General features: G+C 43.6%; 1 protein-coding gene across 23 annotated transcripts in view; it reads left to right on the top strand.

The window, feature by feature from the left end:
• EPB41L3 (erythrocyte membrane protein band 4.1 like 3) overlaps positions 1 to 16,557 on the top strand; it is a 210,676-nt gene that overhangs the window by 180,603 nt on the left and 13,516 nt on the right. For 7 of the 23 annotated variants that reach the window (XM_067699634.1, XM_067699636.1, XM_067699633.1 and 4 more), the window contains 5 exons: positions 3,028 to 3,248; positions 6,945 to 7,508; positions 12,382 to 12,435; positions 15,331 to 15,366; positions 16,075 to 16,266. In XM_067699634.1, the coding sequence (XP_067555735.1) occupies positions 3,028 to 3,248; positions 6,945 to 7,508; positions 12,382 to 12,435; positions 15,331 to 15,366; positions 16,075 to 16,266 (1,067 nt within the window). The remainder of the gene's footprint in view (positions 1 to 3,027; positions 3,249 to 6,944; positions 7,509 to 12,381; positions 12,436 to 15,330; positions 15,367 to 16,074; positions 16,267 to 16,557) is intronic. The other 16 variants (XM_067699654.1, XM_067699649.1, XM_067699640.1 and 13 more) reach the window with 7 other exon arrangements.

The raw sequence follows: 16,557 nt of genomic DNA, 5'->3' as shown, positions 1-16,557 counted from the left end.
GTTCTTGGTGGGTTTATATAAAATCACACAAAAGAATGGTACTTGGGGAATGAAGTGGCTTTCATAAGCTGGCACCCTGAATTTGGAGAAGGGTGCTCTCATTCTAAATATAGCAATCACATACTTATAAGTAATTTGTTTCTCTTTTCAGCAGATGGTAAATGATTATCAGGTTGGTTTTAGATGATTTGTTTCCGAAAGAAAACTGTGCATTAGATTTATCTCTGTTTCTTTAAAAATGTTATGAATAGAACGTGACTTTTATCAGTCAGTGAATAATAGCTGATAGAAAGGATGACATTCAAATAACAGAGCAAAGGGCTCTAAGGAAATTGTCCTGGTTAATATTAATTACTACACCAGCTGGACTGGGAGAGCGTTGCTGTGTAAATATTCTGTACCGTGAAGTCAGATGTGTGAGTACCACAGGGAGAGAGTCACTGCATCACTTAAGTAGCATTTTTAAGGCATAGTAGTGAGGTTTTTGCAGGCTTTTGTTTTGTGGAGCAGTCTTCTGTGGCTGTCCAGAGGTACATGCAGATGTACTTTCTGCTCCAAGACATGGCAGCTGTAGGAAAGTCGGAACCTCTATATCCGTAGATGTGAAACCCACAGACACCGAGGGCCAACTGTATTCATTGTACGACGTACACCATTTTGTGTAAGGGACTTGAGCATCCGTGGGTTTTGGTTATCCACGGGGGCCCCAGAACCATTCCCCCCAGACACCAGGGCACGACTGTGGCCAGACCTCTGCCTCCTAATCCAGAGCTCCTTGGGGGTGAGATGTTTTATAGGAGACTTATCCTGGGCACATAAAAAGAGAAGTTTCTAGCATGTGTACAGTTTTAATAATAAGCAAAAGCATAAATAGAAACAAATAAAAGTTACAGGTGCCTGGTATCACCTCCCTCCTGGCCTTTTTTGCTGCCCACTCACCATGGAGCCTCAGTTCTTCCTTCCATTTGGCCAAACCCCGATGTGGCTTGTAGGGAAGCGAACTCCCTGGATCGCCGGATTTAGAAGACTTTACTGTCCCAAAGGGATACTTAGAGGAAGTAAAAATTGTGTTATTAGTGCTGTATCGTTGTTATAAATTATATTACCGAAGTGGGAAGAATGCTCGCCTAGCGTAGGTAGATAAGTTCAGACCGATGTCCAGACCGTCTCTCTGTACAGCGGTGGGTGGATGAAGTACTGTCTGCAGGTCCCAGCTTTAGTCGTCATCTGTAAGGTGGGATCGAGGCCACCTCTGACAGGTTGTTGCGAAGAGTGAATAAGACGTAGGTGAAAGCAGTCTTGTTACAGATGTAATCATAATGATCTCAGTAGGTATATTGATAATCATTCTTTAGGCTTTTGTGAGCTGGCCTAGGAAGTCAGTCTTACCATTCTCTACCTTCTATAACAATGTCCCGTTTTTAGAATCTCTGAGAGCCAAACTTTTGGGGAAAACTGTTTATTAGGACCATTTTGAGTCAGATTAAGATACTGGAAAATTCACATTGACAATGACTTTCTTTTGGCGGCGCCTCATCTCCTCTTCCTTGAAGAGTCTGTGTAAACTGGTGTGTGTTCTCTAAGTCAGTGCTGGAGGAGCTTGTGTGGAATCACAGCTTTTTTTCCCGGATGTCATCCACTCTGTCCTGCGATGTGAACCCAAGGGGACACACTTGTTGTGAATGTTGTTTTCCTTGTGACCTTCTGTGTGATAATGATTGCTGAGAAGACAGAAGACAATTGTGAAATCAATGTACTAATTCCATGCTGTCTCTTTCTCCCTGCCCCAAAGTGATGTTAGTATGTGTTGTCTCTCACTCCTTGGGGTCCTGCCAATTCTCGTATGTTTTCTGAGCTGCTGCTCGGGGGGGCCATGGCTGCATGTTGGAATAGAAACTGCTTTTTGCAAGGTTGCATCGTCTGTTAGAACAGCCTAACAAGCCTTTTAGGAAACTGTGTCTCATATGAGCTTTTTCATCATCAGTAAGAGATGTAAAATATCTTAGTGAAGGTATTTTAGTAAAACGGTTCATTATTCAAAGGATTTCAGAGCTTTTTCTTACATTTATGTTTTAAACTTCCTAAAATATGAAAGCAGATTAAATTTTGCCTACGATTTGAAAAGCAGCCTTTCTAAATTTCAGTAAATTTTATGGTACCTAAAACCTAAAAGAATGAGTACCAAATTTCAAAAGTCTAACTAAATTAAGCATCTCTTTCACTGAGACATTTTAGCTGGGACGAAAGGCTGGGTGTTCTCTCTTACGTTTGCGTGCTTTGCACTTGCATGAATTTCATTAGCAGCGTTTGTCTTGTTTTCCCAAAATACTAGAGATGAATGAATGTATGCATATCGTGGTAGTCTTTTTAAAGCACAGTAGAAATTAAAACATTTCTGCACTTCAGTTGAACAGAGTTACCATCTGAATTCTATAATCTCTGTCCAGTAACTGGTTACTTTTCATTATTACTTATGTAGCTTTTATATTGTAGAAATGATAGACTTTCCAAGCACTAATAGTGGTAGTAATAGTAATAATAATTAAAAAAAACATTTCAGTGCTCCTTAATGAGTGGCACTTGCAAAGCTCTGTTTAAAGTCAAGTGCACTAGGGCAGTTGTCTGTCTACTGTTAGTTGTGGAACTTGCCCCAAGTGTCTGGTGCTGGTGCCCCGCCAGTTACTCTGTGGGTAACAGCCTCGGTGGCACTCAGCCCCCCATCCTTCCTCTCACCTCCACCCTCACACACATCCTCACCAGAGAGCCTGAGAAGTGGATGGAAATTATTCTGGTGGCTTTGAGAGACGAGCATTGAAATCACACTTAAACGCAGTTATGGGTGACAACAGAAGGATGAATCTGTGGCGTTGCTTAGATGAGAGTACCTGCAGGGCTGACCTGTCTTTTGAAGAGAAACCTGGTATTTTATGGGGGGATTTTTGCTGTAACGGGAGCAATCGGTGGTGTCCGTCTGTCTTCTGACTTAACTGTTTTGGTCTTTATTTCTCCAATTGTATTTGCTTTTAGCATCAGTGAATGAAAACCATGAAATATACATGAAGGATTCTGTGTCTGCTGCAGAGGTTGGTACTGGCCAGTACATGACAACAAAGGGCATCTCTCAGACCAACTTGATCACCACTGTGACTCCGGAGAAAAAGGCAGAGGAGGAGCGGGGCGAGGAAGACGACAGACGGCAAAAGGCCGAGGAAGCCACACCCGTCGCTGCCGTACGGCCCGAGGGAAAGGTACATCTCCCCGCTGTCTCCCCGACCTGTGCACTCTCTAAAGAACTCCTGAATAAGACTGAGGACGTAAGCCAGGAATGTGAATAAGACTTAGGCTAATTCGTATCTCAGCATTAGTCACCTTCATGTTGTCAACTTTTAAATTAGTATGTCCTCTGTCAACACTTTTCCTCTGCAAAAGCCCTTTCTAACTTTCGGGAAATTCTTATTGAACAACTGAGGTGCTACGTGAGACTTTCAGGACAGCTGTCCTGTCTGTAGATCTTAGAAATACGTTTGGTAGTGAATTACACTTTTCTGTTTGGGCTCACAATTCAGAACTGTCACTAAAGCTGTTTTCTTTGTTTCTGGCCCCATCCTCCTACCCAGGGCTGTGTATTTGTCTAGATGCACAGTAACTGCTTTGCCCTTCTTCTGACCGCCGGTAGCTGAGTGACCACAGCCTGCATACTTACACAGTTTCCACTGTTTCTCTCTCTCAGTCTTATCATCTTAACCTAACCATCAGAGTAGCCAGTGGATGTGTTTTGGAAAAGGGATATTAAGGCCAAAGTTTGCAAGGGAAGACGGAGGGCGAACTTGGCAGTAATTTTTCCAGGGTGTTTTATTCATTGAACTTGGTCACTTCATTTCATCCAAAAGTCAATTTATTTTTAAATATTATGTTTATTTCTGGAGGTCCATCACTATAAAGCAACTTTCCAGGAAAATGAAAGTCAAAAAACATGTAGACAACCTGCTTCTGGTTCGGGATTTTGTATGTCGCAGAGCAGCTCCCTAAAAGTCAAAGAACATGCCGGGAGGTTTATACATAATAATAATGGAAAAACAAGAGTGGGTCTTGGAATGTACAGAGTACAGAGTGAAAGGAAACAGCAGAATAAAAATGCCGTATAACTTAGAGGTTATGCTAAAACTTAGGTAAATTTGATTCAGAAGTGCTCTTTTGCACGTGGGCTCTTCAAATGCAGAGTACGGGGCAGAGAATCAGCTGGGGCTCTGTAGAAAAATGCTCCTTTGGATAAGAATTTAACAGTGACCTCTAAATGGGCAGATTGGCAAACGTATCATCATTCTGTTTATGTTAGACTATCCCAATGACCCAATCCATCATCCTTTTTTAGGGTAAGATTATTTATTTGCCAAACACAAAAATAAAAACAGGATAGGACATAATGGAAGGATATTTGGATCACTTTTGCTGTTAAAATGCGCTTTGTTCTGAATTTTGTTTTTACACTCGTTTCGTTTAAGGCGGGTTCTAACTGGGTCACGATCAGAAGATGATATACTTGAAAAGCCAATGTGTCCCATGATTTCTGAAAGTCGCCCAGGCCAACACTCCATTCTGAGGGCTGTGTAAATATGATTAAGTGCCCCATAAAAGTAAATGACTTGTCGTTTGCTCCATAAACGCTCCACTCCCACTTTGTTTGATTTTAAAAGATCAGCAATTTGTTTACGTGAGATGGAGCCCTAAGCCAGCATCACTGGGTGCCTTTTATGCCATGGGAGATTAGAAAGACCAAGAAGACTGTTCTCTTAGAGTCGGAGCCTCTGAGAAGCCAGCACTGTGACCCTGATGCCTTCTGAGAGGTCGTGGCTGAGGCCTTGTGCTGAAGGAGCTGAAGGGCTGTCTACATCTCCCCCGCTGCAAAGCTGTCTTTAAAAACCACTCTAGGGCTTCCCTGGTGGCACAGTGGTTAAGAATCTGCCTGCCAATGCAGGGGACGCAGGTTCAAGCCCTGGTCCGGGAAGATCCCACATGCCGCGGAGCAACTAAGCCCGTGAGCTACAACTACTGAGCCTGTGCTCTAGAGCCCATGAGCCACAACTACTGAGCCCGCGTGCCACAACTGCTGGAGCCCGCGTGCCTAGAGCCCATGCTGTGCAACAAGGGAAGCCACCGCGATGAGAAGCCCGCGCACCACTACTAGAGAAAGCCTGGCGTAACAACGAAGACCCAACACAGCCAAAAAATAAATAAATAAAATTAATTTTTTTAAAAAAAGCCGCTCTAAAAACCACTCTAATCAGCAACATGGAAGATTAAGCCGTCATTTCATTCTTCTCTGTCTTCAAAAAGTAACGTAGAGGGCGCTTATTTTTTAACCAAGATGAAAATGTATTACTGAAAATAGCTCTTAAGCGACTGGTCCCTAGATTCCTTTGAGAGGAGGTGTGTTTCCCCACTCACGATCACCCCAGGTGACGGGGCAGCCTCCACGGGCAGAAGGCAGCTTGTAACTTGTACATTATTCTCAGCTCAGTGAGATTTGTGCAGCGTCTTGTTTAAGACACAGTGTTTAATGTCAGATGTGAGTATTAGGAAAAGACATACTTGTCTGATACCGAAAAAGAGACACTTCTACATTCTACTAGATCCATGATATAATTTTATTTGTGCATTTTCTTACCCTCTGTCTCTATATTTACCAAGTCAGGGTTGGATTACTGTCACAAAGCAGACCAGATAATGTCCATGCTCTCAGGACACTAGGCAGAAACACGCATGTGAGTACACACACACACACACACACACACACACGCGAGCAGAAGTTCAGTCATCTTCAGGCTCCAGGTGACCTTGTCTTGAACTCGGCTATAGCAGCTTCCACGCTGGCCCTGGGTCCTGTTTGGCATTTGCTTGTCTCTTCCACCCCTCTCGCTCAGCATCCCTCCACCACCTGCAGAGAAAGCTGGCTGTGGTCACGGAGACTGCGGGGACCAGGAAGGGTGTAAAGAACCTTACTTGCCCTGCACAAGCCTGCATGCCCCTCCCCAGGAGCACTATTGTGGGGTTGCCTGCCTTGATCGTCCCCTTAAGGACTCAAACCAGGCGGCTTAAGCCTACGGCTCCTCTAAGAAAAACCGGAAGGTGGGGAAATTGTATCTTTCTATTATTTACGGACCACAAGTAATACAAAGTAAGTGCTGGTAAACCACATCACAAGAAAACACGTTCTTTTTTGCTAGTTGGCTTGTTTGAAACCCTTCTTTAAGCTCCCCCGTGTACATCATGGGTAAGGGGCCAACATAGTCGTTTTCAGAAGAGCCTCGGTGCTTTATGGAGAGGTAAGGTTCCTGCGGAGTTCATTGTGGAATTCCCTAATTGGAGCTGCTTATGGGTAGGAGTGGGGTCAGAAACTTGGTGATTTGGAAACCCACCTGCTTTGGCTATGACTGACTAACCAAGGAAAAGTAATGCTAGAGATTTTGGTTTTAATAATCTAAAATTGGATTCATTGTCATTTTAATCTAACTGAACCCTAGTAACAGATCTGGTCGCTGGAGATTAGGAGAAGTTATTGAAAGTCTTGGTTTTAAGTTATCAGAGAGTTACATTTGCTCTCAGCATCCTAAAAATTTCTAGAGTTGTTGGTCTAAACAGAAGTTTTGGATCATATGAAACGTAGTCATTGAGATTACCCACAGATATCTTCGGTTCTGATTTTTTTTTCAAGCCCACCCTGTGTTTGACTTGAGGGTCTAATGGGAAGACGATGGCCATTCGTGGCAGCGTTGGCATGCCGCTTGAATACTTTAAAATTCACCAACAACCCTAGTGCTGAAATTCTTGTTTGACGACTTTTTTCTCGGTACCCATAAGAAAATTAACTAATTGCAGTTTTCTTTTTGTCCTTTTGCACCTCTGTTCGCTGCTTTCTGTCTCTCTCGCTGTCTCTCTCACATCAGTCACCCGGGCTTGGCACTGACTCATGTCCCCCCTCCCCCCCATCAGCCCGCTCTCCCCCTGCATCTCCCACAGGGCTCCGCAGGAGGTGTAAGGAGAACGGGCACCCCCCGCCGGGGGTCGAGCCGGCCAGAGACCCCGGGCACCTGCACGGGGAGCCCGCCTCGGACTCTGATGGCCGAGGGAAGCCGTGCCTGGGGGACCATGATGTGGCTTTTAGCTGCAAACAGCGGCCGGGCAGAGGGGCCACGCTGTTTTCCTTCTCCTTGCAACTCCCCGAGTCTTTCCCCTCTCTCCTGGATGACGATGGCTACCTGTCCTTCCCCAACCTTTCCGAGAGCCACCTCCTGCCCCAGAGCTTGCGGCATTACCTCCCCATCCGCTCGCCCTCTCTGGTGCCCTGCGTGCTCTTCATCTTCTTCTTCCTGCTCTCCGCCTCCTTCTCAGTGCCATACGCCCTCACTCTCTCCTTCCCTCTGGCTCTGTGCCTCTGCTGCCTGGAGCCCAAGGCGGCCTCCTTGAGTGCCTCACTAGACAATGACCCGAGTGACAGTTCAGAGGAAGAGGTGTGTACCGCGGCATAGAACACACGTCCCTGTCGTGCTCGGGGCCGCGGTCCGAAACAGTCTCAGACGGCTGCTGCGATAGTGGTCCTACTTTCAGAGCCTCATTTATCGTCTGTGCCAATCTGTGCAGAGGTTTTGTGTGCAGGGGGTGCGACCCGGCCCCGGGGTTAGGCACAACACCATGTGGATGCAGCAGGCTGAGCCCGGCCCGGAACCGTACTGCCAGCCCACCGACTCCAGCGGGTGGGGAAGGACTCAGCCGTGAGCCAATTGTAAATAAATAACCCGTTAGCTCCGTAAGAACTCAGGGTCGACTTAAAGGCTCTGTTCAGTTCTCATTCAATAAAGGGAATGACACAGAAGACGGATGAGTAACTTTCAACTAGATTGGCGGCAGGTTACCAAAATGTACCCTGCTGTAATGACGCACAGTGGTGATGCGCACCAGGTAAAGATGCTCAGGGCGCGGCGGTAGAGAGCACCGCCGTCGAGGTGCACCACCACCCTCGGGGCAGCTCTCCAAGACTGTAAATGCCTCCCTCTCCTCCCTGGAGATCTGAAATGCCCCCGCTGCTCTTTGATTGTCATTACCAGACCGTCATTGTTACTCCATGAGGGGAGCCCGATCCCGTGGGTGTGTTGGGTCAGAAAGAGGGGCTTGAGCAGTTTAAAACGCTCCGTGACATTGGTCATTGGCAGGGCCAGAAACAGGACCAGAAAGAGCGGCAGTTGAAAACAGCAGTTTCCAAACACAATCAGGAAAGACTCCTGTTAGGTTTCCACACGCTGTAAAAATGGGCTGAGATTTCATGAACACGAGCAATGCCAAGGCATGTGTTGGGCGGCACCCATTCTCTCAGTTCCGGCGTGAGGCTGGGGAAGCTGGATGGGCCTCTGCGGCTAGCGACCAGGAAAGGACTTGAGCCTTCAGCCTCCATCCGTGAAAGCAGGCTGCCTGTCAGTCCCCCGTCCCTCATCCGAGCCATTGGGGGAGGTGACATCCTAGCAGGTAGTGTTTCCTCTTAATTGCTCCCCATTCCCTCCACTCCATTACCCTGTGAAGAGCCCAGCGGTTTCCCTCTGTGCAGCCTTTAAATAGAACGCAGGGAAAAAGAACAGAAGTGCCAGCAGGCCCCTGGCTGAGACCCACCCTCCTGCCTACGCCTGCCCCCCGCTCCTCCAGCAGTTCTGGAGGGTTTTGTGTCAGGAGCCAAACCCAATACACCTAGCATTCAAAAAGAAAATCGCAAAGTCAAAGCAGCACTAAAAGAGGAAAGTCTATTCAGTCCTATGCTCAGCTAGAAATGGTAATCCGAGCTGCACCTGTGAGTAGATAGCATTGTGAGGTACGTATCTATATTTAGTGGTATTATGACTTTCTTTGCAGCAGCAGGAAAGAAGTGGGAATGGTCTCCAAGACGTTCCCAAGAAAAGTTTAGGCTTTTCAATTTGATGTTGCCTAAGAGCCCTTTGCAAGGTTCTTGGATCCTCTGTGACTTAGCTCCAAATCTATCTATGTGTAACTATTTTCGTACGTGGAAAATATTTTAAGAGAAAAACCACTCTAAATCCTAGGTTTGAATATCACCGTTTCTCATAGTAGCAACATAATCAAATAACGTAGGTCCAAACCTACAGTTATGACGAACGCAGTATTATCTACAAAAACTGTTTATAATATTAGCTGGTTTCCAACCTGCTCATCTTTGTTCCTTTAGCAGTGGAGCTAGGCATCAAGCTAACAGAAGGCGAAAAGATTGCCATTTTATGTTTCTCTGCATTTTAAATAACTGAACTTTTATGTAGCAAACCACACAGATCTTGTGCCTAATCCAGGGTGTACATCTTGTTGTAATCAGTGCATGAAAATTAATGTTCAACTTGGGCATGTCTGCATTACATCAGCAAAACAAATCACAGCAGTTACTCCTCGCAAGCTGGAGGCCGCGTGGCTGGTGTTCCCCACATGTAAACCCTCCTCTGAGACCGTGAACCAGCTCTGGCCGAGGCGGCCTTTCTTGTCCTCCGCTCCAGCCTCGGTCACCCATGACGGCTCTCCTGCCACATGACTTTGTATTTGGCCATCTGTTCAATGTCGTCTCAACCCCATGTGTTAAGAGCTGTGAGCTCTGGTTCAAGCTGAGCTAGAGAACTCAGATGTAGGTCATTCAGGTAAAAAAAAAAACAAAACAAAAAACACGCGCCATTTGTTGACACGGCCTGTTTTAGTCCCTGGGCCTCAAGCGCTTTGGCAGCTAAACCGAGTGACTCTGTAACATACGGTTCAGCTCCGTCACTTTGGTTTTGCAAAATCACTAATGACTCTAATTCTTTTTAAATATTTTATCATCACTGCTTACATCTGTCACGTGTGGTAGTGGCTTAATTAGTCCCAGCCCTTCTCAAGAGTGAAACCCAGTGCAGAGAGCTGTAATCATTTCAAACTACAGAGCTGTTAGCTTTTTTTTTTTTTTCATTTGTCCTTCTAGAATTTTGGTCAGATAAGGAGGGGCCGAATGCTAAATCATCGACATCTGTCCAGAGACGTAAGATGAATTTAGCTCACCGTAATTATGTGTCAACTTGTGAAGAATTTTTTGATAATACCAAGAAAGGAGGTTGATGAAGTCTAGAGGAAAAGATTGATCACTTGATTTAACATTTTAGATGGTGTAAACACATTATATGATAGTCCATGGCATGCCATACATTTTGCAGTTTTTCTTAGACATAGGATATTATATAAATAAAAGTTGCTATAAAAGCTGCTTTATTCAGCCTTTAAGACTTCAGTCATTAACTGTATATTGATCAGGCATTATGTTTGTTGAATGACTGACTGACTAGGTGCTGAGTAGGGGATTGAGGGAGTTTAGATATGGCCTAAGCTGCTATTTATTTGTGTATAGCTAGGAAAAATAATAGCAATACTTAGGAAATAACGTTTTGCTATCAATATTTATGATTTTTATAGGCATTTTTAGCTGTGTGTATGTGTCAGGCATCACATAAAGACTTAGTATCTGTTACCTGATACAGTTAGGGCTATGGTTTTCCCCATTTTCCAAGAAGGAAATTGGGATTAAAATATGAAACCTGCCCCCTGTGCCACAGAGTTAAATAAATAGCAAGGATTTGAGCTGATGTCAGTCTGTCCTGAGACCCCCTCATTCTTAACCATGGCGGTAATTCCAGTGCCAAGATGCCTGGAAAGCTGCTGAAGTGAATTCTAAAGCCATAAGGGAGATAATCAAAGTAGGAGGAGAAAAACTTTCAAGAACTTTCGAGGCCTTTGACACAACTAGTTAGCGCACTGAGCCCAAGTCGTTCTTACTGGTTCTTGAAAGCCTGAGGTTTCCTCGGGTTATCCCATACCCTTGAACAGTCACCTGCTTCTCTTCCTAAATCAAACTGGCCTTGCCCTAGACTGTCAGTTGGTGAAGCCATGCTAATGCCCTAGCAGTGATCACCCTGATAAGAAAATTAATAGCCACCCCCTTCCAGGTGTTGCCAAGGTGGTCGGGTCATGAAAGCTCTCAGCATGCTTTCTTTACCAACCTACTGAAAAGGATTTCCCTCTTAGGCACAGGTCTGCCAGGATGGAGACCTCAGGTGCACAGGCCAAGCATGAGTTCCAACTCCTTTTCCTTTAGGAATATAGAAAAGGAAAGTTTGGGAGAGGATCAAGAATTCAACCCAGCCAGAGTCATGTAGACATAAAGAGCACTGTCTCAGCCCTCCCGCTGGTAATCCATGGTCTTTGCAATGAGAGATTATTTTAAGAGACAGATTCACAACCTTACAGCCCCCAGTATGGATTTTTGTTGACAAATTACTAATCGCACAACTTTGCTCGAAGGACTTTTAATAATGACTAGTTTGAGAGTTGAGAAGGGAAAGTCAGGTAATATTATATAGGACGTTGAGATGTCCCAATTTCAATGGCTGTGGCTCATCTCTCCTCCAGAGAAAAAAGAGTTTTTGTTGTAAATCATAAACCGCTATAAAAACAGATTAAAAATCAGTCTTGAAATTACTATTGTAATTCTCCCTTGAAAACCTAGGCTCTGTCAAATGCTGTGCTTTGTTTTATTTGTGTCCAAGTAGATGTCTCTCTCCCTCCTCCTCTCCTTATTTTTCATTACTATTATTTGCTTCATTTGAATGTTTATTTTGGAACAAGATATTTAATTACATACTTCTCTATACCTCTTTCTATTGGAGGGTGGGACGAAATAAACAACATATAGTCTTAAAAAATATCTAGTTAGCAATCCTACTTGAGAATTGAGTTACATTTTTCATATATAAAACATATGCCTGTGAGTCACTGGCATGTGCTTTTTATAATCAAAAGGTAATGCAGACAGCCTGATGGTCTCAGATGGATGCAAATTACCAAAATGGTGTAAATGAGGGGCTGAAAGTCCAGTGACTGTTAATAGTAGTTTTTTATTTAAATTGACATGTTAAGTTACTTTTCAAATGTGACCTATTCCTAGAATTTTTTTTAAAATATATAAACAGCAATTTTATTTGCATTAAACATTTCTAGGAGCTCTTTCTAGGGGTTTCAGTTAAAAATGGGGGAAAGAATGACATGGCAGCAGACATGTCAGCTTGGCTAATACACGTCCTGTGGTTACGCAGGCCGTGTGCCTCTGGTCTTCCTCTGAGTGTCTCTGCTGATGGAACCTAGCTCTGGCCTTTCTTTGGCTTTTGTTTGAACCTGCATTCTTGTTGGGAAGGTAGTGCGATACAGATCACAGAAAAAGGGACTGAACTGTAGGCCCCAGGCTTGCCCGCTTGACGAGATGGTTTGTTTTCTCTTCCTGCCTTCCTCCTGGAACCTGATCACCTCTGTGATCCACAGACCGACAGTGAGCGCACAGACACCGCGGCTGATGGGGAAACCACCGCCACTGAGGTTGGTACAGTCACTGTGGGTGCCGCCCGTTGCCTAACAAAAATGCTGGTTCTGCCTTTAGGAACTTTGCATATTGCCTTTTAGGGTGGAGAGAAATTCTCCTTTTAACAGTAGGAGTTAAATATATTCTGCTGCCTAGACCAGTGGTTCTCAGACTCTGGCCTGCATCAGAGTCATCTGGAGGTGCCCATCCTCCTGTTTCACATTCAGAAGAAGGTCTGGGGTAGGACTGGAGAATTTGCATTTCTAACAAGTTCCCAGGTGACAGTGACTCTATCCATTTCAGGGTCACATTTTGAGAACCCTTGGCTAAATTGGTAATACCTTTTTAAAAATTTTTATTGGAGTAGAGTTGATTTACAGTGTTGTGTTAGTTTCAGGTGTACAGCAAAGTGAACCAGTTATACATACACATATATCCGCTCTTTTTTAGATTCTTTTCCCATATAGGTTATTACAGAGTATTGAGTAGAGTTCCCTGTGCTATACAGTAGGTCCTTATTAGTTGTCTATTTTATATGCAGTAGTGTGTATATTTTTTTAAATGTATTCCCTTATCCCAAATGTTTACGCATGATAGCCACAATTGGGGGTGGGTGGTACAATTTATGTAATTAGCTTATTGACTAGATACAGATATATTTAAAATCCCAAATGGTCAAAATGCTTGTTAACATTATACTACTTCTCTTAACTCATTTTTCATAGCCTGGATGTAGTCTGGGTCACTCAAAAGAAATGAATTTTCCAAGGAAAAGAAAATGAACAAATTACTGTCAGTACTTTATTGGAAAAAAAATTATCACATTGACCAGTGATACTATGCTCTTATTTATCCTTTGTTAATTCTTTAGGGTTCATTAAATATGTGTATGGCTTACGTTGTTTTCTAAATCTTCTCTACCAGTAACTAATTAAAATTTCTGTAAAAACAATATTTATCTATAGCAGTGGAAGTCAAGATGTTCATTTCCTAAAGTGCTAATAACAGAATTTTTTTTTTTACTTTGTGATAGTGTTTAACATTAGGTTGTTTTTTCCATTATCCAGTCATAACAATATTTTCTAGTTGGGTATTTAGGAAGAACTAAAAATGTTATAGGTAGTATCTACACATCACTTCATTGAAAATATGTTCAGAAAAACATTTCAAAATGGAGTTTAATTGTTTCTTCCTTTGGAAATGCCAGAGTTCAGTTCAAAGTTTGGAAGTCATCATTTTTTAATTTAGAGATAATACTGTAAAACTATCATACTGGTTCTTTTAAGCAGTCACATGTAAACTGATTATAGGGTAATCATTTTCTATACCAAATATAACAATTGCATCTTAATTTTGTAAGAATTAGTTATATGTAACTACTGATACATTCAGTAAATTTCATTGTAATCCTAAGGTATGCTGTAAATGAAAAATATTTTAATACTACTACTTTAAATTTCTCTTAATTCGTCCCAGCCTCTCCTCCCCTCCCCCTCCCCGTGTCCACAAGTCCATTCTCTACGTCTCTATTCCTGCCCTGCCACTAGGTTCATCAGTACCATTTTTCTAGATTCCATCCGTATGCGTTAATATACGGTATTGGAGGGAGTAGCATTAACATATATACACTACCATGTGTAAAATAGGTAGCTGATGGGAAGCTGCTGCATAGCACAGGGAGGTCAGCTTTGTGCTTCGTGCTCTGTGACGACCTAGAGGGATGGGATGGGGCGGGGGGGGGAGAGGGAGGCTCAAGAGGGAGGGTATGTATGTACACATATAGCTGATTCACTTTGTTGTACAGCAGAAGCTAACACAGCATTGTAAAGCAGTTATACTCCAATAAAGATGTTAAAAACAAATGACTCAGCTATGAGAAAATAAAATACTATAAATTTCTCTAGCAGTTTTAAACTTTGTTATACAACATTTTAAGCATGCAAACGAAGACGTATAACATAGGTAGGTTATGAAGCTTAAAAATAAAATGAAGAGCTATGAACCCACCACCTCTGTAGAATCAGCATGCCTCCAGCCCTCTAACGCTTCTTATAAACGCTCCCCCTTCTCTTTTTTCCAGAGCCAGTGTAACAGCAGTGCAGGGTGGGATGTGTAGGTTAGAGAGTCTGGTCCCCATTGAGACCCAGACAAAGTGATCCATTTGCTGAAGGCCATGTGCTCTGGCATCACCCACTTGTCACCCATAATTTCACTCTGGACCACGTCTTATAGTTGATTTTTGTAGTTGATGGTAGTCTATTTAATTTCCTCACTTACCCCATCCGTATCAGCCCTCTCCTCTCCCAAATTTGTTTTTAAGTAGGTGGGTTCAAGAAATTCAAAGATCCAAGAAATTTTTTAATGTGGGAACCTCTGTGTTAAGTTCTTTGTGCCTCAGTTCTCCAGCCTCTGTGTTAAGTTCTTTGTGCCTCAGTTCTCTGGTCTACAAACTGGGGATCATAATAGCTAACCTCATAGGATTATTGTGAGGACTCCTACACTCCAAGGGAGCTCTCATCATTGGGTATTCATAGCCGTTTCTGTGAATTTTAATTTCGATGTCGGCTTCCCCCACTTCCTGAACCGTTGCTAACGTCTTTTAAGGACAGACCGCCAAGTCCTAGCTGTCCTCCCAAGTCCTCCCAAGCACACGTGTGGGCTCATCGTGCTTGGAAGTGTCCGGGTTAAAATGTCAAACACCCAAGGGGCAAGGAATCTTTTGCTCCTGTCTTCTTATTAAGCTTCACAATTTGTGTGTGAGAACGTTGTGGTTTATGTATAAGAAAGAAATGTCTTCTCACATAAGAGCAAACTAGCACCCCCGTGTAGCTGGCTTATGTAGACCCATCCTTCCATCTTAGAGTCGATGGCATGGTAAGACTTTATTTCCCACTCTCTCTTGATGCTGGCAGTCGGACCAGGAGGAAGATGCAGAGCTCAAGGCACAGGTAGAAAATTCAAAACCAAACACAAAAGCAGAAACCAGCGTGTGATAAGTCATTGTCTGTGGTGTCCAGATCTTGCAGCATGCTCTGTGGTGGTGACTGTGTGCTGGTGCAGTGTGGAGGATGACACTTGTTCATGTGACTATCATGTCCCTTACCTTCCTTTCTTCTCCACTTTTTTCAGAATAGTCTGATTAAGCGAATAAAGGGTGAAAATGTGTATGTCAAACATAGTAATCTTATGTTAGAGGTTGGTATTGGTATATACCAGTGCATGCTTGTGTGTGTTGGTTTTCCTTTAGTGGCTTAACCTGTGGGCTCGTACCATGATGCATGAAGGGTGTGTCCTCACCTGTGAATACCTGCGGTTGACTTCTCAGCTTCCTCTGATTCCTTCCTCTCTCCTAGACGTAGATCCCCTTTCCTCCGTGTGTATTTATTTTAATTCTCTGGTTACATGTGAATTACACTGTTAACAGTCGACCTTTGAAACTTTTGATTTTTATGCTTGCGTGAACTAGATTTTGTTTTCCCTCGGAAATATCACATTTTCACCAGAGTGTTTGTGGTAGTGTCATGAGCCCTGATCAGAATTCTTTTATTTTGACTACTAATGAGATAATGACCTAACTTTTAAAACGAGAGAGAGCACGCAGAAAGGAAAACAAACGTAAAACGTTGACTGTTGGATTCTTTATGTTCTGAATATAGGAGCTAGATAAAACCCAAGATGACCTGATGAAACATCAGACCAATATTAGTGAGCTGAAAAGAACCTTTTTAGAAACCTCCACAGACACTGCCATCACGAACGAATGGGAAAAGAGGCTTTCCACCTCCCCCGTGCGACTAGCCGCCCGGCAGGAGGAGGCACCCATGATCGAGCCGCTGGTACCTGAAGAGGTCGGTATTCAGGCTTTGGGTTGCACTTGTCTTCTGTCCACTAGCCTCGCTCCTCTGCAGGGTCTGCAGGGAAAGGATGTGGCAGGATTCTGAGTAGAGAATCTCACCCCTTGTCTGTGTATAGCCAGTACAATGTTAGGTGGCCAAGGAGTGAGTAATCGCATCCCGTGGTGCTTTGGAACGAACAAGGAAACTCTGGTTCAGATCTGCTTATTCTAGATTCACAGCTGGGAGACATTGACCTACTGTATTAATGAACCAACAGTTTTTCTGAATGTACTTCCGCTACTT

The sequence above is a fragment of the Pseudorca crassidens genome, chromosome 12 (genome assembly GCF_039906515.1).
Source record: "Pseudorca crassidens isolate mPseCra1 chromosome 12, mPseCra1.hap1, whole genome shotgun sequence".
Lineage (NCBI taxonomy): Eukaryota > Metazoa > Chordata > Mammalia > Artiodactyla > Delphinidae > Pseudorca > Pseudorca crassidens.
The sequence above is the reverse complement of the archived record's forward strand: the minus strand, read 5'-3'. Positions and strand labels throughout refer to the sequence as shown.